General features: G+C 44.6%; 2 protein-coding genes across 2 annotated transcripts in view; one reads left to right on the plus strand and one right to left on the minus strand.

Annotated features, from left to right (window-relative positions):
- Window positions 1-20,507, minus strand: part of LOC118232073 (catenin alpha-2) — a 317,807-nt gene that overhangs the window by 296,497 nt on the left and 803 nt on the right. The gene's annotated exons all lie outside the window — the stretch shown is intronic.
- Window positions 1,309-20,378, plus strand: LOC118232076 (RING finger protein 24-like). The gene is made up of 6 exons (XM_035426645.1): window positions 1,309-1,797; window positions 8,208-8,354; window positions 11,896-11,938; window positions 12,572-12,613; window positions 16,202-16,281; window positions 18,185-20,378. Exons 2-6 carry the CDS (start codon window positions 8,209-8,211, stop codon window positions 18,378-18,380), a joined length of 507 nt encoding a protein of 168 aa, XP_035282536.1. The 5' UTR covers window positions 1,309-1,797; window position 8,208; the 3' UTR covers window positions 18,381-20,378.

Genomic DNA, 20,507 nt, shown 5'->3' on the forward strand with positions numbered 1-20,507 from the left:
TCTACTGCCACCTTCTGGCAGTCTACCGCAGTGCAGTAACTGAGAATTCCAAGGTTGTTACTTGGGAGACACCTAAACCATGCTCTACATGGAATCTAATATATACATGCCGATTGAAATTTCTAATTTTTTAATTTATGCTTCAGACCCTGAATTGAACACACGCATCTGACAAGGATAGCTTCCAAAATTCAATATTGTTCACAAGTTACTGAGGTGTACTGAGCTAATCCACAAGTTTTTTCTGTGAATCAAGCCTACTGATAAGCTGGCAGCTAAAGACATGAGAGTTATTGTATTCTCAGAGGAATCCTCGCAATTCAAACTGGCATTAACAGCATGTGACATCATTAAACTTCATTAAGCAAAGGCCCTCAAATTACAATAATGCAACGTTTTTGTTTATATTTACCATCATCCACTTTGGTTTAAAGACATTACCTAGATTGTTGCTCTGAAAGTGTAATATATGTACGTAACCATACACATATCAAAAATGTCAAATTCTCTTACTAGTACATAGACTTGCTAGTTGCTAACAGAGGTTAAATATCCATTGCAGTTAATATGTGCAATGATCACATCTCAGCATTCACAATAAACTGTAAACTGGGATGAGTGATTATTGGCTTACTTCCCTACGTGTGAGATCTGTGCCAGTCCACAGCCAGACCAATCACATCAGCTGAATCTGAGTGTGCCCCCCCCAGAAAGAAAGCGACTCCAGGCCGGATCTGGGCCGATTCTGGCCCAGAGTTGGCACTGACGGGCCAGACTTGGCACAGATCTGGCCCGACGTTGTTTGCTATCTGGCCCACTGCCCACGGTAACACTGGATCGTGCTCCATGGGCCATTGTCAGTGCTGCCATCTCTGTCACTCCTCCACCCCTGGTTGCTCATTCAGCAGGTCACATGACCTGCTCACTTGGACCAATCACAGCATCTCCCTCTGACATCTGATATTGATCAATGCACTTGTTATATTGATATACTGATCCCTCTGATATTGATCAATGCACTTATGTTTATCCTTCGTTTTAAAGACCGCTGGATAAGAGCGTCTGTTTACAACGAACGTCTGTTTACGTAACGAACTGTGAGGACGAATAGTTTAAACTTAGCATTGAAATGCATAATATACGTTCGAGGAAAAAAACCTTGCACCCAACAGCATGGACAGCAGCACACTGAGAGTATGTTTACACGGGAGCAGGATCCGCCCTGAAAAACGCCTCCGTAACAAATCAAATTGAGAGGAGGGCGTTTATATTCATTCAAGCGGAGAGCGTACAAACAAACACCATTCCCTCACCCGAACCTCCCCTGGAAGGTCCCGCCCACCTCCTGTCCGATGGAATCGCACCCCTACACCCTGACCCACCCCCTCTGAAATGGTCACTGCCTTGAATCTCTGCAATGAGACGGCAAGAGCAGGTCGTGTGTTACGAATCTTTCAGGCATCACATACTGAGAATCGGTTAGGCATAAATTGACAAGACGGCTCGTGGAGTTTGTGTTATTGTTTTTAGCATTATGGCTAGCTAATTCCTAGCTAGATAAACAGTCTGGTTATCGAGACTCAATTATATAATCATATGTTAACGTAATTTCACAGATATCGCTAGGTTTAACGTTGGTTGGATAAAAGCTTGCTAGCTCTATACCTAGCTGGCTCTGCTACCATCTGTGGCAACATTACACATAAGTGCGTTGGAAAAATACAGTTTTTACAAACTTAGCTTGCATCCACTGCATTGCCAGTGACAGTGGAAACGTTGCGATCAACATATTTTCTGGTAAGTTTGTTTTTCTTGAATGGCCGAACGTGGTAGTTAATTGAACATGGTAGATGGCTAATGTTACCAGTCCAAAATATGTTTCCATATGCCTAGCTAGCTGGGAATCTGAATTTCTGATTGTATTTATGTGATGCACGTGTCCGATAACTAGCCTATATAAAACTGCTTTGTGGCGCAAAACGTAAATACCAAGAGATTGCATGCGTACTCCGAGTTGCATTGCTTCTTACCTAAAGCAGATGCACGGTGTAAAATACAGCAGCTAGCTATTGCTTGAGGGCCCAGTTACATTGTGATGCAACATCATCATCAGTACGATTCAGATGGAGTACCACGGAACCTCGCAGCATCGCTGCCTGATTGACAGATGCAGATTTATGGAGGGCAATCAGTCGAACTCCGGCAGATGACGTCCGATGGCTTGTCAAGGAACTCTGCGTAAATTACGCGTGCCAATATGTGCTGGATAGCTAACTTGCTAAACTGTCATGCTAGCAAGTTTATTTGGTCGAATAAATTAGGCTATTTCTCTCCGATTAGAAAATGTGATTTTTTCCTGCAATTTTTGGTATAGATGTATCGAATTACTTGGTCATGCTTATGCTATATGTACATATTTGTTTTAATTATCTTATTAGGTTAGCTTTAGTTTATGTCTTGCGGTGATTAGGTGTCTGTTTGTCTATATGCACGTGTTTCATCACGTTCCGCCACGGTTGTAAAAGAGTATATGATATAGGCTTAAATTAAGATATCCAGGTTAGTGTCTTTCTGTAAAGATTGATTGTAATAATCTTGTTCACTTGCAGTGCAGGAACTGACCCTTTGCAATTGGACATATAACTACCCCACATTAGGAGTGATTTGACATTGGCAGTGTAATTACTGTGGTTTTGTCTTGCCTGAAATTTACAGATAATAGTCCAACTGTGGAAGAAAGGGATTGCAGTTCTCATTTTGAATAGAAAAGGCGACTGTTGACATTGAACAGTGCCTACATCCAATTATGTTTTTTATGCAGAATTAGGTAGACGTGGTTCTTTCTCCCGCGTGCGCCATCAGTATTAGCAGCTTGGAGTATTTAGGCAGTGCTTTGTACATCCTTACAAGAAGAAATGGCACCGGCTACTGGCTTGTCTGGGAGTAAAGGTGTTGAGAGAAAATCTCTCCTCAAAAGGAACCCAGCAGGTGACAGCTGTGTGTATTAGTTTGCCAACTTCATTGTGCCAACTTGTGCCACCGAGTAATGCCTTTTACGAAAGGTGCAAATCTCCAGACGAAGGACAACCACTGGGAATAACAGACTCTTTCCTGCGATAGAGCGAGAGAGAGACAGATGGAGAGGTCGGTGTCGAACGTGTGCGGGAGGGTGTGATTGGGTTCTGGGGACTGAAAATTCCGGGCTATCAACGCAGATTATTAGCGCAGATGCCGCGGCCGTGGGGGGAATGCACTTCGCTCGGCACTCGCAGGTGGCTGGCCGGCTCCTCTCGAGCTTCCCGCCGGCTCCAGATTAGCTCCCCTAAATGGATTAATTAGCTGCTAGAGCAGCGGCTCGGGTCAGTCAAGAATAGTTGAGACAATTAATCCTGTTACCCGCGTGGCAGTGAATGAACACAGTCAAATCTGTGCTGTTAATTCAACTCTGACCGAGTTCACGTGAGTGCACGCTGGTAAAAGGTGCTCAGTCAGTGTACAACGTACTCTTATAAGAGTTGATTCTACACTGAGCATTTTGCGGTCACTGTTTTTCTGTTGCTTCTCAAATCGTGTTCGGTGATGTCTGGGCAGCAAGCTGAAACAAAGCTTGTGTGTACCCAATCCCATCTATGTCTCCGTGTCTGAGTTTTTACCAGGCTTAAGCAAAACTCTTCAAAGGCTGCAATTACTTTACTAATCTTATAGTATTTTAGTAGCGAAATGGCACTTCCGCTTAATCGAGCAGTTAGTGAGTTACCGTCCCAGTTTCACGGCTTCGTACTCCATTCAGAGCAACATTCCCTGGGCTACAATCTGCTCAAACACCATGATTATTTGCTCAGTAGATTGACCATTACCTACCCATTATCATTAAGCATAACTTTAACTACTGACGTCAGACCACAAGAGGATGGGTTTCTTCTCTAAGACAGGTTCCTCTTGAGATTTATTCGCACCAGGGAGTTTTTTTTCCATTCCATTGCTCGAGTGATTTTCTTCCCCCACCGGGGAAACCCAGCACGTGGTGTCCAACACAGAGCCTGATTGGTTCAGAAACTCCAGTTGGACAATGTAATACAGGGAATTAAAAAATGCAAGATTGGTAATTCATTCAGGAGAAAGGTGCTTCAGCCAAGTTGTTCTGGTATGGGAAGAAGACACTCACACACACACGCATGCACAGACACACACACACAGCCAGGTTCCTCTGGACTTTGAGCAAGGGCCATGCCACAGAGTCCACTTGCTCTTCCACATCATCATGAATCATACTGTGAATGAAGAATTTGTTTATACAGTTCATTTACGTAACTACATTTATTTCTGTCCACTTTTGGTGAAGGGGGCATTAAAATAGAGGGGATGTGCCAGAAAGTTAATTTGGCTGGCTGAATGTTTATGTTCAGCGGGACCCAAAGGAAGTCGATTAAAAAGGTGCCTAAAAGCATAAAAATTTTGAAAGTCTGCCTTCTCCTTACCTTTAAAAGCATTAATGGTTTCAGGAGACTGTGATGTAGCCTAATTAATGTAAAAGTGCAAACAAATTGTTCCTCAGATTGAGTGTGTTGTGTTGTTTGTTAAACGGCTTTCTGTCCCTACGTGGATTTTAGATGAATATCCTTGGAGGCAGTCATTGGCCATGCTGACCATGCAGGCATTAGCCTAACTGTCCCCGGTGTGAGCCGTAAAGACAGACTCACAGGGCCTTACAAGCCACAAGGGACTGTGGATATCTCTCTGTTTCTGTCTTTAATAAAGGATGGGTAAAAACTCTGTTACTGTCTGTATGGTGCTGATGTCCCCTGCTGGCATGGTCCACCTTCAGAGGCCAGCGTGGTTGCTTAGTTGACGGAATGATATCTGCTCGTTGTGAATTAATCAAATATGAGATTTAACGGAATCCGAATGCTGATGTAACTTGGTAATTGAAAGCAGTGGAGTTCTAGACTAGGGCACTGAGATTCTAACATTCAAAAAAAAAAAAACATACCCTTCAAAGGGTTAATGACACTCCCTGTGACTGATGTGATTGTTTTTCTGTATTTGACCCAGAAAAAAGAGACAGGTCTGTACAGAGTTAATGTGCTGTGGAACTGCAATGTATGCCAAAGTTTGTTCCAATTGAGATATTTCATCAGAAACCCCAGCTGAAGTCTCTGAATCATTGTTCTCCGTGGACTGAATGTTTTTTGTTAGCATTGCTGTACTCAGGGCCCAGTACTGTGGCTGATGGTAACTGATTGTTTCAGCTACGCTGATAGCATTTTTGGGAGCTTCTTTTGGCAGTTAAATGTAAGGCACTATTGCGATTAGTCACTACTTCTTATTGGAATGTCTCGTTGTGCATGTCTGCGTGTTTCTACTGTGTTTTGTTTTTTTAATGAAGTATGTTTATAAGAAATCCCAGTATGGCTCGTGCCGCATGTCCCTCTCTCTCACGTCTCTACACTATTCTGTTAAATAAAGCTGGAATATATATATATATATATATATATATATATATATATATATATATATATATATATAATATAGCTGGTCAGACCACTCTGGCGTGGACAGATGCTGAATGTGATGTAGTTATACTGTAAAGTGTAACTGCCCCTAAATGTTCGCCATGTTCCCACCCTGTCTCACGAGAGCAGCCCCCCCTCCACCTCCCCCCCTCATTTACTGTCCCTTCATGTACAGAACATAATGTCCTCCTCCCATCTCTCCTTCCGCACCATGTAAATATTTTATCACCACTGCTGAAGAATGTAGGCCGTGTGCAGAGCTGTGAACGGGGGTATGTGGATTCAGCTTTGGAGCTGTGGGAGGGGCATGTGGATTCAGCTTTGGAGCTGTGGGCGGGGCCTGTGGATTCAGCTTTGGAGCTGTGGGCGGGGCCTGTGGATTCAGCTTTGGAGCTGTGGGCGGGGCCTGTGGATTCAGCTTTGGAGCTGTGGGCGGGGCCTGTGGATTCAGCTTTGGAGCTGTGGGAGGGGCCTGTGGATTCAGCTTTGGAGCTGTGGGAGGGGCCTGTGGATTCAGCTTTGGAGCTGTGGGAGGGGCCTGTGGATTCAGCTTTGGAGCTGTGGGAGGAGCCTGTGGATTCAGCTTTGGAGCTGTGGGTGGGGCCTGTTGATTCAGCTTTGGGAATCCCAGATAGCCGCAGATAACAGGCCGGATTTTATTATTTTATTTGTTTATTTACTTGTTTTTGTTGGGAGAAAGGAGGAAGAGCTTGGCAGACTGACCCCACGATGGGCGGGGTGGCTGGTGGTTTAAACGAACAGGACGGACCCGAGCCAATGAACCGACAAGCGGGCGTCACGATTTGCTGAAGAGGAGCAGCCAGGGGGTGGCTGGCCGAGGGGGGGGGGTTCACCGAGGGGGTGTTCACGTGTGGGAGATACAGGGCGCGGAGATACAGATAAGACAGAGACAGGAGCAGCTCTTAGCCCACTACGCGGTGTCCCGGCTAACTCTTACTGACAGACCTTCTCATTCATTTCATACTTCACCGGCAGCTACGCTACTGTACGACAGGTAGCTAAATCCTTCATACTGCGCCATCCGACTCGGTTAGTAGAATGGAGCGCATGGCGTTCTGGTGTGCTGTTTGCACGGTGCTGGAGTTGAGCCCGAATGGCGTTCGTGACCGGAGACAACGGTAGCGGCTCACTTAGCATTCTCTGAATCGATCGTAAAAGCTGGGTAGCGCAGAAGTTTGCGGAGTATGATTTGCAGCCTGACAGGCATGTTGGGTCTTCTCCCCTTTCTCGGCACTGTGAGTTGGCAGGCTGCCATGTCTCCTGGTCCCCAGTGGTAAAGACCACACAGGGCACCAGAGGAGAGGGGGAGCTGGGGAGGAGTCCTTCATAACAGGGCTCAGCTGAGCCCCACAGCATTCCTCTCCCGTGTGTGTGTGTGTGTGTGTGTGTGTGTGTGTGTGTGTGTGCGCATGCGTGTGTGTGTTTGTGTGTGGAAAGCAGGTTTTCATTTCAGATTTTTTGTCAATAAATTTAGATGTCAGAATTACAGGAGTGTGTTAGATTTACTGGCGCCTGACAGCTTGACTGCGCAGAGGAAAATGGAAGAGAAGCACACCCGCATTTTGCCGGGGAGACAGCATCTGCCACACATAGAGAGAAGGTTCCATTCTGTTTTGAATAAAGCCCCCAGCTCCCCCATCCCCCCACCCCTTACCCCAAGATAAACTGGGTGATATCAACAGAAGATTAGTTCCAGCTTTCCGTTCTGTGTACTGGACTGAGGCAGCTGTCTGTGTTTAGCGCCTGACTTGTTGAAATGTGCACTTTTTGTCTGACAGCAGCGAACAAAAAACCTTGCAGATATTGTGTTCAGCTGAAGTTCAGTACATCTCTGGTGGCCAATGTTCCCCTCACTCTCTCACCCTATCTCTCTCTCTCTCCATACAGCAGGAACTGTTGGCAGCAGTAGTGGTGTTTTACTCCATCCTTTTTTTGTTTTGTCATTTTAAAAAGGTCATATCCATTGCATTTCATTATATTGCTATTGACATATTACATTGGCTGGGCCGAGCGTTCATTTTTATATCGCATTTACTTTTGTTTTGGAAAGTGCCGTATTTGTATGACGATCGGACGATAAAATATGACAGGATGCACTGAGCAGATGCTTCCATTTTTATGGCAAGTCATGTACTACTGCACCTCATTTGCTTCTGCTCGATTTCAGATTCAGCTCGGCTGTGAGCCTGGTCTCTAGCTGGGGTAGCACTGACAGAGTTAACCTTTGATCAGCAGTGACTGCCGCGGGCAGAAAGACAGTTAGCGCGTTCCTTACCGTAGTGCCATTCTGCCCAATGGGGCATGCGTTACAGAGATGGGCTAATCTGTTGTCCGGAAGCTGTACATTTCCCCTTCTATTTTGAGCATGTTTATAAGTGACCTTTTTTAACGATACGAGCTAATTAGATAAAAATGTCACTCCAGTGTGCCTGTTACACTTAACTGTTTAAAGACTAGTGTATGGTTGAGTGCATTGCATTCATATAGCTCTGTTTAGACCGCATGTTATTCATTATACCACTATACCAGTAGAGTGAAATATCTACTTATTAAACTAGGCTGAGCTATGTGTCATTCTCATTGAAAAACACAGGAGATTAACTTGCATGACCGACTGCTATGTCAGAAACGGCCTTATGCTAATGTTGTGCACTTTTCCCTTTCTCCTTCTAGCATGTATGTGACCGTGGAACCAAACCACATTTTCAGAATGCCGAATATAGGGTTCCAGAACCTTCCGCTCAATATCTACATTGTTGTTTTTGGAACGGCGATATTTGTGTTCATCCTCAGTCTCCTCTTCTGCTGCTACCTGATCAGGTAATGCAACATACTGACCTGTCCAAGCCCTGGAAGGTTTCATTTAAATTGCCTGATGCTTTCCTAACGTTTTGTCTGTCTGCTATTTTGAAAGCCTGTACATTTTTTTTTTTTTTTTCCTTATTTCACTTTAACTGTTATTTCCTAACTTTAATCCAGAAATATAATTCTATTTTCAGCTTTTTTTTTTTTTTTTTTTGCCTTGGAACAGTTTCAACAAGCCTGCTTTTCTGTTAGTATCGCCACGAAAAATTTGCTCAGCAAAATTGCTGTTTGTACCGGTTTATCTTTTTTATTTTAATTAAATCCTTTAAAGGAAACCCCACGATAAATCTTGTATGGTTGTGTTTTGTTGTCACGTAAATTACAGTTGGGAACACCTTTGTCATGACCTTTCTCAGCATATTTTTTCTGGGACACTGTGGTCCCAAGAATAAGCAACTAGTTGCCAGACGTCAGCTCCCTAGTGCAGTCTGTGCTGTACAATCCTCAACTGGCCATCAGGTGCTCAGGATCCATTATCTCTCCTGACAAAAGAATTAACATTATATTCTCATAACCCGGAGATATCTGTGTTTTAAACAGAGCTTGTGACAATCAGCTACAACTGGGTGAAGTTGAGGATACAGTGTACTACACTGAGGATACTTGTACTACATGCTACACTTTTTTGACTCATGGTGTCCATGAAATGCTCAAGGCTAAATGTTCTGCAAAAGTGTCTCCTTTGTTCGGAAATATGGAGCAAGGTTTCCTTATCTTTAACTTCTCTGAAAAGCCGTATTTGCTACAGCCAATTCAGATTATGAGGTTTTTAAAAAAACCCTACTGTTATTACACACTCTTCTCAGTTGTATACAGTGCTTGTTAGAAACCTTTAATCATCCAAAGCAAGTCTGTTTTTTGGTTAGTGGATGTGTGTGCGTGTGTGTGTGTGTGTGTGTGTGTGTGGTAAAGTGGCTTGATTAAGGTTCATACAAGGTATTAATATACTAAATTCTACAGTATCTGGTCAAATTTGACTTTTTATTCACATATGCTGTATATATGTCATTTTTTTCTCTTTTGTTTACTTTGATGTATGTATGTTATTTCTTTTTGCTTGTTTACACATTATCAAGGGTTTTTCATAGCAGATAAAAGGTTTTACAGCTTGGAGAAGATAATAAAATGCTGATTTGCTAATCTTAAATATCCACCAATGAAAGACCTCCCCGGCTGGGATTATTTCAAGATTACATTTTGCGTGGACATGAAAAACCGCTTATTTCCCCCACTGTTCCTTTAATATCAGCCTTCTGACATCGAAGCATCTCACATCCCTGGTAGCGTTTCTGTGTGCTAGCAATGACTATCATACCTCACTGAATACAGAAAAAACATGAGTGCTTCATTGGCTACTGAATTTCAGCAACACTTGTTTTTAAGGGCAGTTACATGTGTAGCGAAATATTGTTTGGACAGTTGTGCCACTTCACTGTGAACAGATTAATAATGCTAGTCAGTATTAAACAGCACTGCTATAATAAATTGGTGGGCGGTAGTGTAGTATAATGGGTAAGGAGCTGGTCTTGGAACCTAAAGGTCACATGTTCAATTCCCAGGTAGAACACTGCCGTTGTATATATATATACTGCATTGCTTCAGTATATATTCAGCTATATAAATGGATGCAATGTTGCTCTGGATAAGAGTTCTGCTAAATGCCTGTAATGTAATGTAATATATCACATTGGCAATATAGCGTGATGCAGACCGTACTGAGACTTGGAATGCATGGAGTAGCCTTACTGCACTTCCGAAAGCGCTGGCAAGGCCCCAAGTGTGTCTGTCTGTCTGTCTGTCTGTCTGTGGCTTGCACCAGTCGGTGGCCTGTCTCTTAAAGGCAGACTGCCGTATTTTAATTCCATGGCCAGCCAGGTGAAAACTGCGGTTCCAGAACCACAGATAGAGTATTAAGTATCACCTTGGGTACGCCACTTTACTTGTTTTTTTTGCCTTGGTCCCAACCCCAACCCTGCCCAGGAGTTGAAATAACATGCAATTATGTAGCATTTCCCTACCATATACAGTGACAAACATCTTTCACCCTAATGCAAGCTAACCAGGCTGGGTACGTTTTAGTTTTTCTCCCCAATATTATTACCCGTCAGCCTTGTTTACTTTCTGCCATTTGTTCAACCTGCGTAAAAAGAAATGCGTGACTCTCAGTCATTATTTGATTCTGGAAAAAAATGGTGGTCAGATTACCGAGTCATTGCTGCACAGCGTAGCTTTTAAAGATGCAGTTTCTCTTCTATTCAGTTTGGTTTTTTAAAATATATTTTCCCATGCTGTGCTGGTTTTTGAACAGTCTGCCGTGCAGTCACTGATGGGTTCTGCAGGAGGAAAAATGAACTGGGGAAAATCAGAAACTTGGCAGTGCTTGCTTTTTATAACACATTTTCGTCTCATATTATGAGGTGGAATGCATTTTATCAAGGGCTAAACAGGCTGTATTACTGCCAGAGAAATCTGCAAAGTATCTCGCACACAATTTCCCACAGCTTAGGCCAATAAATTTGCTGCTCACGACAGATTGAACCCAGACATTTATATTTCGCTCCATAGAAAACCATGCTGGAAAATACATACATTTTCTAAGAAAACAAAAAAGCATCTCACACTGACTTCTGTGTGGCTTTAAAGTCTCACTAAGCATTGTTTTTGTTGAAAGGACCCAGCACAAATTCCCCCCCCCCCCCCCCCCCCTCACTGCCATGTTCTGTATTCTTTGTGCAACAGTGTTAACGGCTGGTTGGCCACAGCCACAACCCAGTGGAGACACACAAGCTCTTAACCCTTTAAGGTGTGAGGTCACAACTGTGTGATTGGAATGTTCTTACCTGAACATTCTAATGCTGATGTAACAGTCACTGCTGGTGTGATTGAAAGTGATGGAGTTCCAGAACGCTTCCAGACTCTAGATTTTGATTACAAAAATTCCAAAAACCTACTCTTCAAAGGGTTAAAACGGAACCACGTTTTATTAACGAAGTACAGAAAATACGGTGACAACAGAGAGGGGCAGCGCCTCTGTCTGAGGGTGTTTGGCTGATGTACGAGCAGCTGGGGGAGGCGTGTGCTGGAGTTGATTTGTGAACGGCCTTCTTGTGTGGCTTGAGCGAAGGTAAATGGTTCGAGCTGACAGGAGGCTGAACTTAGCAGCTAGCCATCACTCCTACTTGGTCTGTTTGCCCTGGGAGCCAGCAAGCTCTTGTGAAGTATTCCCTGAGCTGGCGAACACACAAAGAGAGAGAGAGAGAGAGAGAGCAAGCGCTGGCGTTGCTATGCTTGGCAGTGTAAGGCGGCCATATTGATTTACACTCCATTTCTAAGACTTTCTAAGTTTTTCTGAGTAAGCAGTCAGGTCTAACACATTATAAATAAGTTTAAATCTATGTTTTCTCTTTTCAGTGAACAGGTGTAACTTATGTCTCTAAAGAAAGACATGTCCTTATGTTGTAATGATGTAATGTTTCTGATCTACCTTGTTCTGCAGGTTACGGCACCAGGCACACAGAGACCTGTACGCCTACAAGCAGGTGAGGAGAATCCTTCTCTCATACACCTTCACTAAAGGGTCAGCTGATTTCCGTTTGATCCTTTCCCTCAAATGCAGTAATGCGTGGGCCTTCACAGAGATGCTTCTGTGCCCTTTTATTGCCATCCGGCCAGCTGGTCCGTGGCAGTGGAACGGCAGCTCAGAGCAATCTCATAGTCCTGATTTCATTACCACCGGTTCACCCTATGGTAATAAAATTATCGCTGCCCGTGCCTCTGTAGGAAATTGCCAGCCAGGAAGTGGTAGACAGCTCAACATTCTCCTTCTGAGTCTTTATAGATCATAGAGGAGGAGAATGGGGGAGGGGTTGGGGGGGGGGGGCAGCGTTGGGGGGAGGGGGGGCGGCAGTCTCACCTTGATAACAGTATTGTTAGCATTGTTAGCACTGTTGAGGAGCTCCTCGTTTAGTACTTTTCCACATTTTGTGTTTCGCATTTGCCTGACCCTCTTCTTTTCTATTTGAAAGTGGTACCAGAGTTGGACATCACGACTCCGGCATTATAGGGGTTATTATTTACTGAGACTGGACTGTCTGTCTTGCATTTAAAACATAACAGGCGTGACTTGCAAAAGCTACGATATGAATTCTAAATGTCATTTCCTGTTTCTCCAGGTTATACAGAAGGAGAAAGTGAAAGAGCTAAATTTACATGAGGTAAGTGGCCACTGATATTTTGTAATATGTCCTGGAGTGCTGTCCCAATAATAAAGGCAATTAAAAACATTAGAATTTGCTTCAGAAATATTTGCTTCAGCTCTAAGTCATGTTTGCAGCTTTCTGATGCTGATCTTACTGCTCCGTGTAGGGATCATACTGACAGCAATGGATTCCGTTTATTCTCAGGGGAACACTTTCACTGAAGAGTAATTATACTGCTTTTTTATCATGCCAGGCATGTTCCACCTGCAGTGGTGTTTTGGCACGTCTTGGTTTCATTAGCTGTGAGAGACGGACGTTATTGGATGACTCGCGGTCCCAAATCAGTTTGCAAGAACAGGAATGTGTGATGTTGGGCGAATAACATTTTTCAGAATGGGAACAAGCACAAAAGGAAATTAAGTCAACAATCACTCGTTTCTGCAATAGTCTCTCTCTGGTCTGTGCTAGTTCTTTGAAGCTGGAAAGTATCTGTGGCTTTTGGCAATGGAGTGAAAGCATCAGTTTGGTTTGCAGTCTGCTCGAGCTGATGGTATTGATTGTGTTAATGTGACTGAGCCATCTTTCAATAGTGCCAATAGTGCTCTCATTTCACCTCTCAGTGTTAAAAAGATCACACTGTTTTAAAATCATTGTGTCCTGGGCTGTTTTCTAACAGACTATGCCAAAAATGTGATTCAACACATCAAACATAAACATCTTGAATCTGTCGTCTTCGTAAAAGATAGGTATGGTCTGATGACAGTTAAAGTGCGGAAATACACCTTATGCTTTGCGGAAATACCTTACTAAATGGGGGGTTTGTTTTTGCAGGATCGATCTGAGCAAAACGTACTTATTATGTCAGATAGAAATGGTGTTTTTCTGCACTACACCTTTCAATTATTTCAGGGAAGCTCAGAAACCCGCTATCTTTTTTCTGTTTATCATCCAGAAACCTAGACAGGTACAGACAGATACCTACTGTACTTTAAAACTAATTTTGTCAGGATCCTCTCTTTCTACTGTACTTGTATCCAAATGAGCTAATTGTTTATGAATATATATTTGCGGTGTTCTCCTTAATGTAGTATATTGTCTATACAAGTTTCTGAGACTTCTGCATTGGACACATAAAGTAAGTAACAATCTGTTCCTCAGATGAGTGCATAACTAGGAGCTTTAATTTGAGTAATTTGTCTTCAAAATGGAATTATTATGAACAAATACATATTGTGTATCTGGGAGATAAGACGGTACGCTACACATGGAACAGGGAGTCGCTCCTGTCCTGGAATGTGGTGAGAGAGCTCCAGTTTGTCTCCGGAGTGGAATGCACTGCCCCCGATCCGCTTGGCACCACTTGGCGAAACGTCACCGGGGGAAACGATGACCGCATTGCCAGCGTGTGGGGCATCAGCTCTGTGCCAGTCCCGCTGTGCCAACCTGGGCAGTGCTCTAGAACGTGCCAAACTGGGAAGTGCTCTGGAACATGCCAAACTGGGCAGTGGTCTAGATTGACTGCAGTGACCTCTGACGTTAGAATCGATACGCATTTCTGGTCTGTGTAGGTAATGAGTCACATTGATCTACTCCGCCAACACACTGGTGAGACTCGCCTACCATTTGTTTATTTATTTTTTTGGGGCTATTTGAGTTGCTTGTCCTACTTCCCCATAGGGAACATGGGGACATGTCTGTGTCCTCAGCTCAACGGTACAGAGGAGCGTTTGCTCAGGTGTGTGAGGAAAGATTGGATTTTTACTTAATCTCAGCTTGTAGTGATAATGTGGATCCCTTTCGCAGGAGTTAATGCTTAAAATGGATTTCCAGAATGTTCCACGGGGTGCTGTAGCAGCTTCAAAGGGAGTTCTGAAATGAAAGTGCTCTCAGTTCTTCAGATACGTGCGGTGAGCTTAGAGAAGCTGAAGCACAGAGAGGAGTTAAGAATATCTCCCTGTAGGTGTAGCTGCGTGATGGTTTAATATTGGAAACATTTTCTGTAGTGTATAGAAATATGACTTGTGTCCTGCTGCACAGGCCTAGTTTAACGCGTGCTCATGACCACATCCACACCGTCGTCAGCAGATGCGGTCTTGTGAAAACGGGGCTGGGTTTGCCCTGGATTTTTTTTCTTTCTCTTTCGTTTATTTGTTTTTACTTGTGATGCTTCCTGTGGTTTAAATACAAAAATCCCCCCCCCCCATCCCCACCCCCCCTCTGTCATGACTCATGCATTCATTGGATATGGTCCCAGTGATGAGAACCGTTCATTTTTCTACGAGTGCAGAAAAGATTAATGTTTTCAACACTATAATTGCTTTGGAAAGTGCTGGGTAGGAGTGGGCTAAAGATGTGTATGGCTGCATGCGCCCATGGGATACAGACAGACAGGGAGGAGGACAGTGACTTCAGCGTGCGTTACACAACTCCAGAATTAGGTCAGCCCCTCACAGAGTACCGCAGCACGTTTTTCGTGGTGAACAGCGAGCGGCCACAATCCAGGGACCCCGCGGTTCGGCGAGAGACGCCATTTTAAAATGCTCTCGCGCTCGCATGCGGTCTGCTTTCCTTTCCTCTCTCATCCCCTCTGCTTTCTCTCTCCATCTTTCTGTGTTCCTGTGTTTTTCATTTTATTTTATTTGTTTAATTTGTTCTAAACACACTCAAAGCGTAGGAAGCTTGGGGGAAAAAAAGCAAACACGGTTGTGCGGCCGCCGCTGGACTCTTTCTGTAAATACCGCTTCAGACCGTGTTTCCCAACCCCTCTTCACAAAGGAATCGGGTCACAGGGGCTCCCAGAGCCGAGATGTCTCCAGACTCCTGGGGTTTTTCCATCGGTCCCGTCCCATCCCCCCTCCATCCCCCCTCCACCCCCACCGCCCCCACCCCCTCCTGTTCAGGGCCCAGCTGAGCACAAAGGCGTCCCCTCCCTCTCCGTCGGAAACACGGAGACACACGCCTCTGTTTTTCGGCTCAGAGCCAGGGTCTCTGCAGTCTCCTGCCCGGCCCTGCATTACGGGCTTGGGGGACAGCGCTCTCTCTCCCAGCCGAAGGTCAACCGGGGCACACGCACAGTTGTTTGTGCAGGTGTGTTTGTTTGGATTGCTTTGGATTCAGAAGGAGAATCCCCTTTTGAAATCCCCTCGGCGAAATGCTCAGAGCCAATTCTGTTTAAATGTTTTAACTTTTAAATCCTCAATGCGATTTTGTATGTCAGAAGTAAATTTTCAGCTGTGGGAAATGGACAAAGTTCCTCATCTTGTTGCAAACTTTCCAGTACATTTGGTGCATGCACAGCGAAAGACACAGAATGCATCATTTGTACACTTGGTATATAATTCACATTCACCTTCGGAATGCACAAGATGTGCTTTCATTCAGCAGATCTCAGCATTCTGCTTGACTTACAATATGTCTTTATATAGTGGACATGCATTCAGGTGCTGACCAATTAAGGGCTCTAAACAGAAGCAAAACCTCCAAAATCATTTCTAAAATTTAAACATTTACCAGTAGCCAAAATACAGCACTTGCTCTCTCTCTCTCGTTTTATTCTCGGTGGTTGTTGGTGTTGTGATAACTGGTGCCTTCTCGCCTCCCCAGATATGTGCGGTGTGCTTGGAGGAGTTCAAGCAGAAGGACGAGTTGGGAATCTGCCCCTGCAAACATGGCTTCCACAGGAAGTGAGTACGGTGTGCATGGAGCGCGAGTTCGCAGCGTCGGTCATCGTTAGGCATCGTTAGGGAAAAGGAAGCGGTGATGCGTACGGTGAGCGCGGTGGTTCAAGCGCTCGTTTACACGTGGCTTTCATTGCAGCCATTCAGCCGATGGTCTTATCCAGAGAGGCGTACATAGCTTACATTCCTTACATACAGTCTGTTTATACAGCTGTCACTGAAGCGTTACTGTTTAAGTACAGTACATCGCTTCAGGGTACAATGGCGGCGCCCCACCTTGGAATCGAACCCGCAACCTTGGAGTTACAAGTTACAAAAAAGATTAAGAATTGCCCTGCGATAGATTGGCAACCTGTCCAGGGTGTATTCCTGCCTGTGGCCCAATGCATGCAGGGATAGGCTCCAGCACCCCTGCCCTCGCGACCCTGACCAGGAATGAGCGGGTGTAGATAATGGATGTATGGATGGATAAACGGGGATGAGGAACTTTGTGCTTGTTACTGTGCAGTGGCCAGAGGTGACTCAGGACTGTGCTGAACCTGTTCAGACCGAGGTGTTGGGATTACAACGCCTTCATTACACCTCAGTAAGGTACTGTGGGGACATGAACACAGAGTCCTGCAGGCTGAGCTGTGATCTCTGTCCCTGTCTGTCCTCTGGCTTCTGTGTGGACTTTAACTAAGAAAAAAACATTAACTAAGGAAACAAAACTTGGACACGTAGTTGTGAAACTAAACTAACTATGGCCCCACACACAGCTCGCATGTACATGTACACACACACACACACAGTCAGACAGTGGAGGCTTTGACAGTCTTGCTGCTACAGTATCTGCAGCTGCCTGAGCCATTAAAGGGGTGTTTATGAGCTCAGGGGTGGGGGGGGTTGGCTCCATGCCATACACACAGCCTACAGAGCATGGCACAGCCAGCCCCTCCCAACTGTGACAGCCTCCGACACCATTGGCTCAAGAGAGTAGAAAGTACACACACAAGCAAAAAAAGCAATTAACTTGACGTTTCCCTTGTGGAATAAACACATTATTTTGCATGTAGTTTATCAGAATCATGGCTCCACCAGAGCCTCAGAAGCCTGGGATGACTGGGCCGTGGTAAGAGAGAGGAGAGGCAAGCTCTCAGCCCACCTGCTTTATTTTACAGTCTTTTTTCAGACACTAGTCGAACGAAAGCCCGCCTCACTCACAAGCTCAGGCACATTCAGGTCTGCGGTTCAGGATGCAGCTCTCCCACACGTTCAGGTCTGTGGTTCAGGACGCAGCTCTCCCACACGTTTCCTGCCGATACTGCACGGTAATGAACGATCTACTCACACGGTCTAATCTGACGATGCGCAGAGTGGTACTGATGTGGTTCACATGGCTCGTGAGTCTCGCTCTCATGTCTTCCGGTCTAATAAATCTGTGCCTGCGTTTGTCCGGTTTTACCCCTCGTTTGGGTTTTTTAGCGAGGCGCAGAGGCTCGCGCTCGAGGCGCCGCGGTAAACGCCCAGCGCGTTAAGCTAACGTGAGCGGCCAATCAGAGCTCGCGCATGGCGCCAGGTCAGGGGGGCCGCTGGGATTTGTAACGCGACGCGGTGCCGCTGAGTGGCCGTGGAAACGGGAGGACCGAAACGACCGGAACAGCTGGCTGTGCGTTAATGGCTTCCGGAACGCCGGATCAAAGAGGCGCTAGTGAAACGGATCCACGCTGCTCTTTTCGAGCGGCGCCGGCGGTAAGCCGATCTTACGGAGATGTCGATGCCGCACAAGCCGATGGTGTAAACGAGGCGGTGTGAAAGGTGGAGCTGTGTAAAGCCGCTCTGGATAAGTGCCTGTGATGTTACGTAATGATGCCGTCGCTGGCCGTGGGCCACTGCTGCTGATTTTAATGTTTTTGTTTTTTTTCCCCAGGTGCCTCATTAAGTGGCTGGAGGTGCGCAAGGTGTGCCCGCTGTGTAACATGCCCGTCCTGCAGCTGGCACAGCAGCAGGGTGGCACGGCGCCCCAGGGTGGCACAGAGCCCCAGGGTGGCACAGAGCCCCAGGGTGGCACGGAGCCCCAGGGCCCTGTACCGCAGCCCCTGCCAGGCATGGACAACCCGGTGTAGCGCCCCCTGCTGGAACAGCCTCTCCTCACACACTCTCACCTGTACAGGAGCACCTGGATGAGTCTATGGACAGGAACACTACTGCTATGCAGAGGCCCAGAACACTTGAATCTCCTCGTCTTTTTTTTCTCCTTCTCTACCTGGGCGGACTCACACTTATTTTATTATTTTTTATTATTAATATTGTTCTTACTGACAATGAAGAACTCTTCTCTTAATCTCCTGTTTCTGCTATGTACAGCTTAGCTTAACTGGCCAAGCCATGGTCACACCTGACTGTTTCATAACCAAAGCACTTTTTTGGGGGAAGAGGGACATCAGTTTAAAAAGTTTTTTTTTTTTTTTTTTAAGTCTAATTTGAAATAGCTAAATCAGTGTGCACTTTATAAGAACTAAAATCCTACTGGAGTGTGAAGGTCATGCAAAGGTCATATTTTATGTCTTGTTTTTTTTGTTGTTGTGCTAATGCGTTGAACGCGGCTAGGATTTCTGTTAATCCACTTCAGAACTTTTTCAAAAAAAGGTCATAACACTTTATTCAGAAGGGGCAAACACGCTGGTGATGACAGATGCTTTGGTGATAAATTAAGGGGGTGACATAGTCAATGGTGGTGAAAGATTGGGGTCTGATTCCAAAACTAGAAAAACCACATTGTGTGGTATTGTTACTGCCACATATGTAAATAGTTCTTTTTTTAATACAGTTGAAATTATTGATTATTATTGTTATTTATTTATTTTTACTTACTTTATTGAACTAAGGTCAAAATCTACTCTAGGGTTTAATTTATATATCGGACTATCTAGGTCTGGGGTATCCATACATTTTGACACTATGCAAAAGAGCTGTACATTTACCTGTGTTTTCACACATATCTTATCAACAACTAGTGTCCGTCAGCATCACATGTAATACCAGACAGCTGAGTTTTGTACAGATGAGGAAAAAGTGAGAGCTAATATTGCCTTTAGGAGTATGAACACAGTGACGGAGTGCGGGTGTAGGGTGTAATCATTTGAAAACACACTCCGGTCAGTGATTTCTGTAATAGCTATATCGCGCTGTGTTGGACCACTTTGCAAGACAAAGGAAAACGTTCTTCTCTCAGCAACTTATCTTCAGCAGTTAATTTACCTGCTGAATAGCACTTACATGCATTAAGCCTTCAAAAGCATTGAGGGCAGAATTAACTATTTTGATTGTGTTTAAAACCTATCTACCAAAAAACGCTCCTTACTGAAGCAATGGATGACCACAGAATGAAGCTCTTAATGATTGGAGTTAGTTTGAGTCTTGCGTCAGGTGTAACAGTGAGTCTTCATTACTGTTACTGCTATTGTACTATACTGTGAGTGTAGAGCACAGGATATAAGTTTAAAGTTCTTCTTGTAAATGTTACCTTCTCTACAGGTAGTCTACACATTGTGTTTTCTACTTTGTCCCCACGGTCAAGGCGTAAGTACCTGAGTATTGTCATTCCATTTTAAACATGCTGCAACTTTTAAAAGAAGGGAAAATACAAATTGCTGCTTACAAATTGAGGTGAAAGGCATGGCCACTGGCCGCACCTTCTTGTCTGTCCAAGCTCCGCCTCTCCCTGCCTAAACCCCACCCATCACTGATTAGCCAGTGACCAAGCTCCGCCTCTTCCTGCCTAAACCACGCCTATCACTGATTAGCCCATGACCAAGCTCCGCCTCTCCCTTGGTCAACCCCACCTATCGCAGGTTACCCTGTGTCCAAGTTTCACCTCTTCCTCCATGAAATCCACCTATCACTGACTAGGTCACAGACATTTTTGTAAACAGATTTCTGTAGCAGAATATTTTTGGAGACTTACGCTTTATTTCTAAGCTCTATTTTTGTACACTGAATTGCCATTTGATTTTGAAGGGGTTTGTTTTCTGTTGATGTTTTCGTGCTTTGTTCCTTTTGAATGAAAAGTAATGCATGTAAATAACTTGAAATGTAAATAAACTGCCAAATTTTGGAAAATGTTTAAGTCTCTATTTTCTTTCCTTTTATGTAAGCATACTAGAGCATAATAGAGTAGTGAAGTATAGCACATCGGAGCGAACTGCATTATGCCCAACTGACTGTAACCTACTAAAACAATACAGAAATGT

This window comes from Anguilla anguilla, chromosome 7, assembly GCF_013347855.1.
Source record: "Anguilla anguilla isolate fAngAng1 chromosome 7, fAngAng1.pri, whole genome shotgun sequence".
NCBI lineage: Eukaryota > Metazoa > Chordata > Actinopteri > Anguilliformes > Anguillidae > Anguilla > Anguilla anguilla.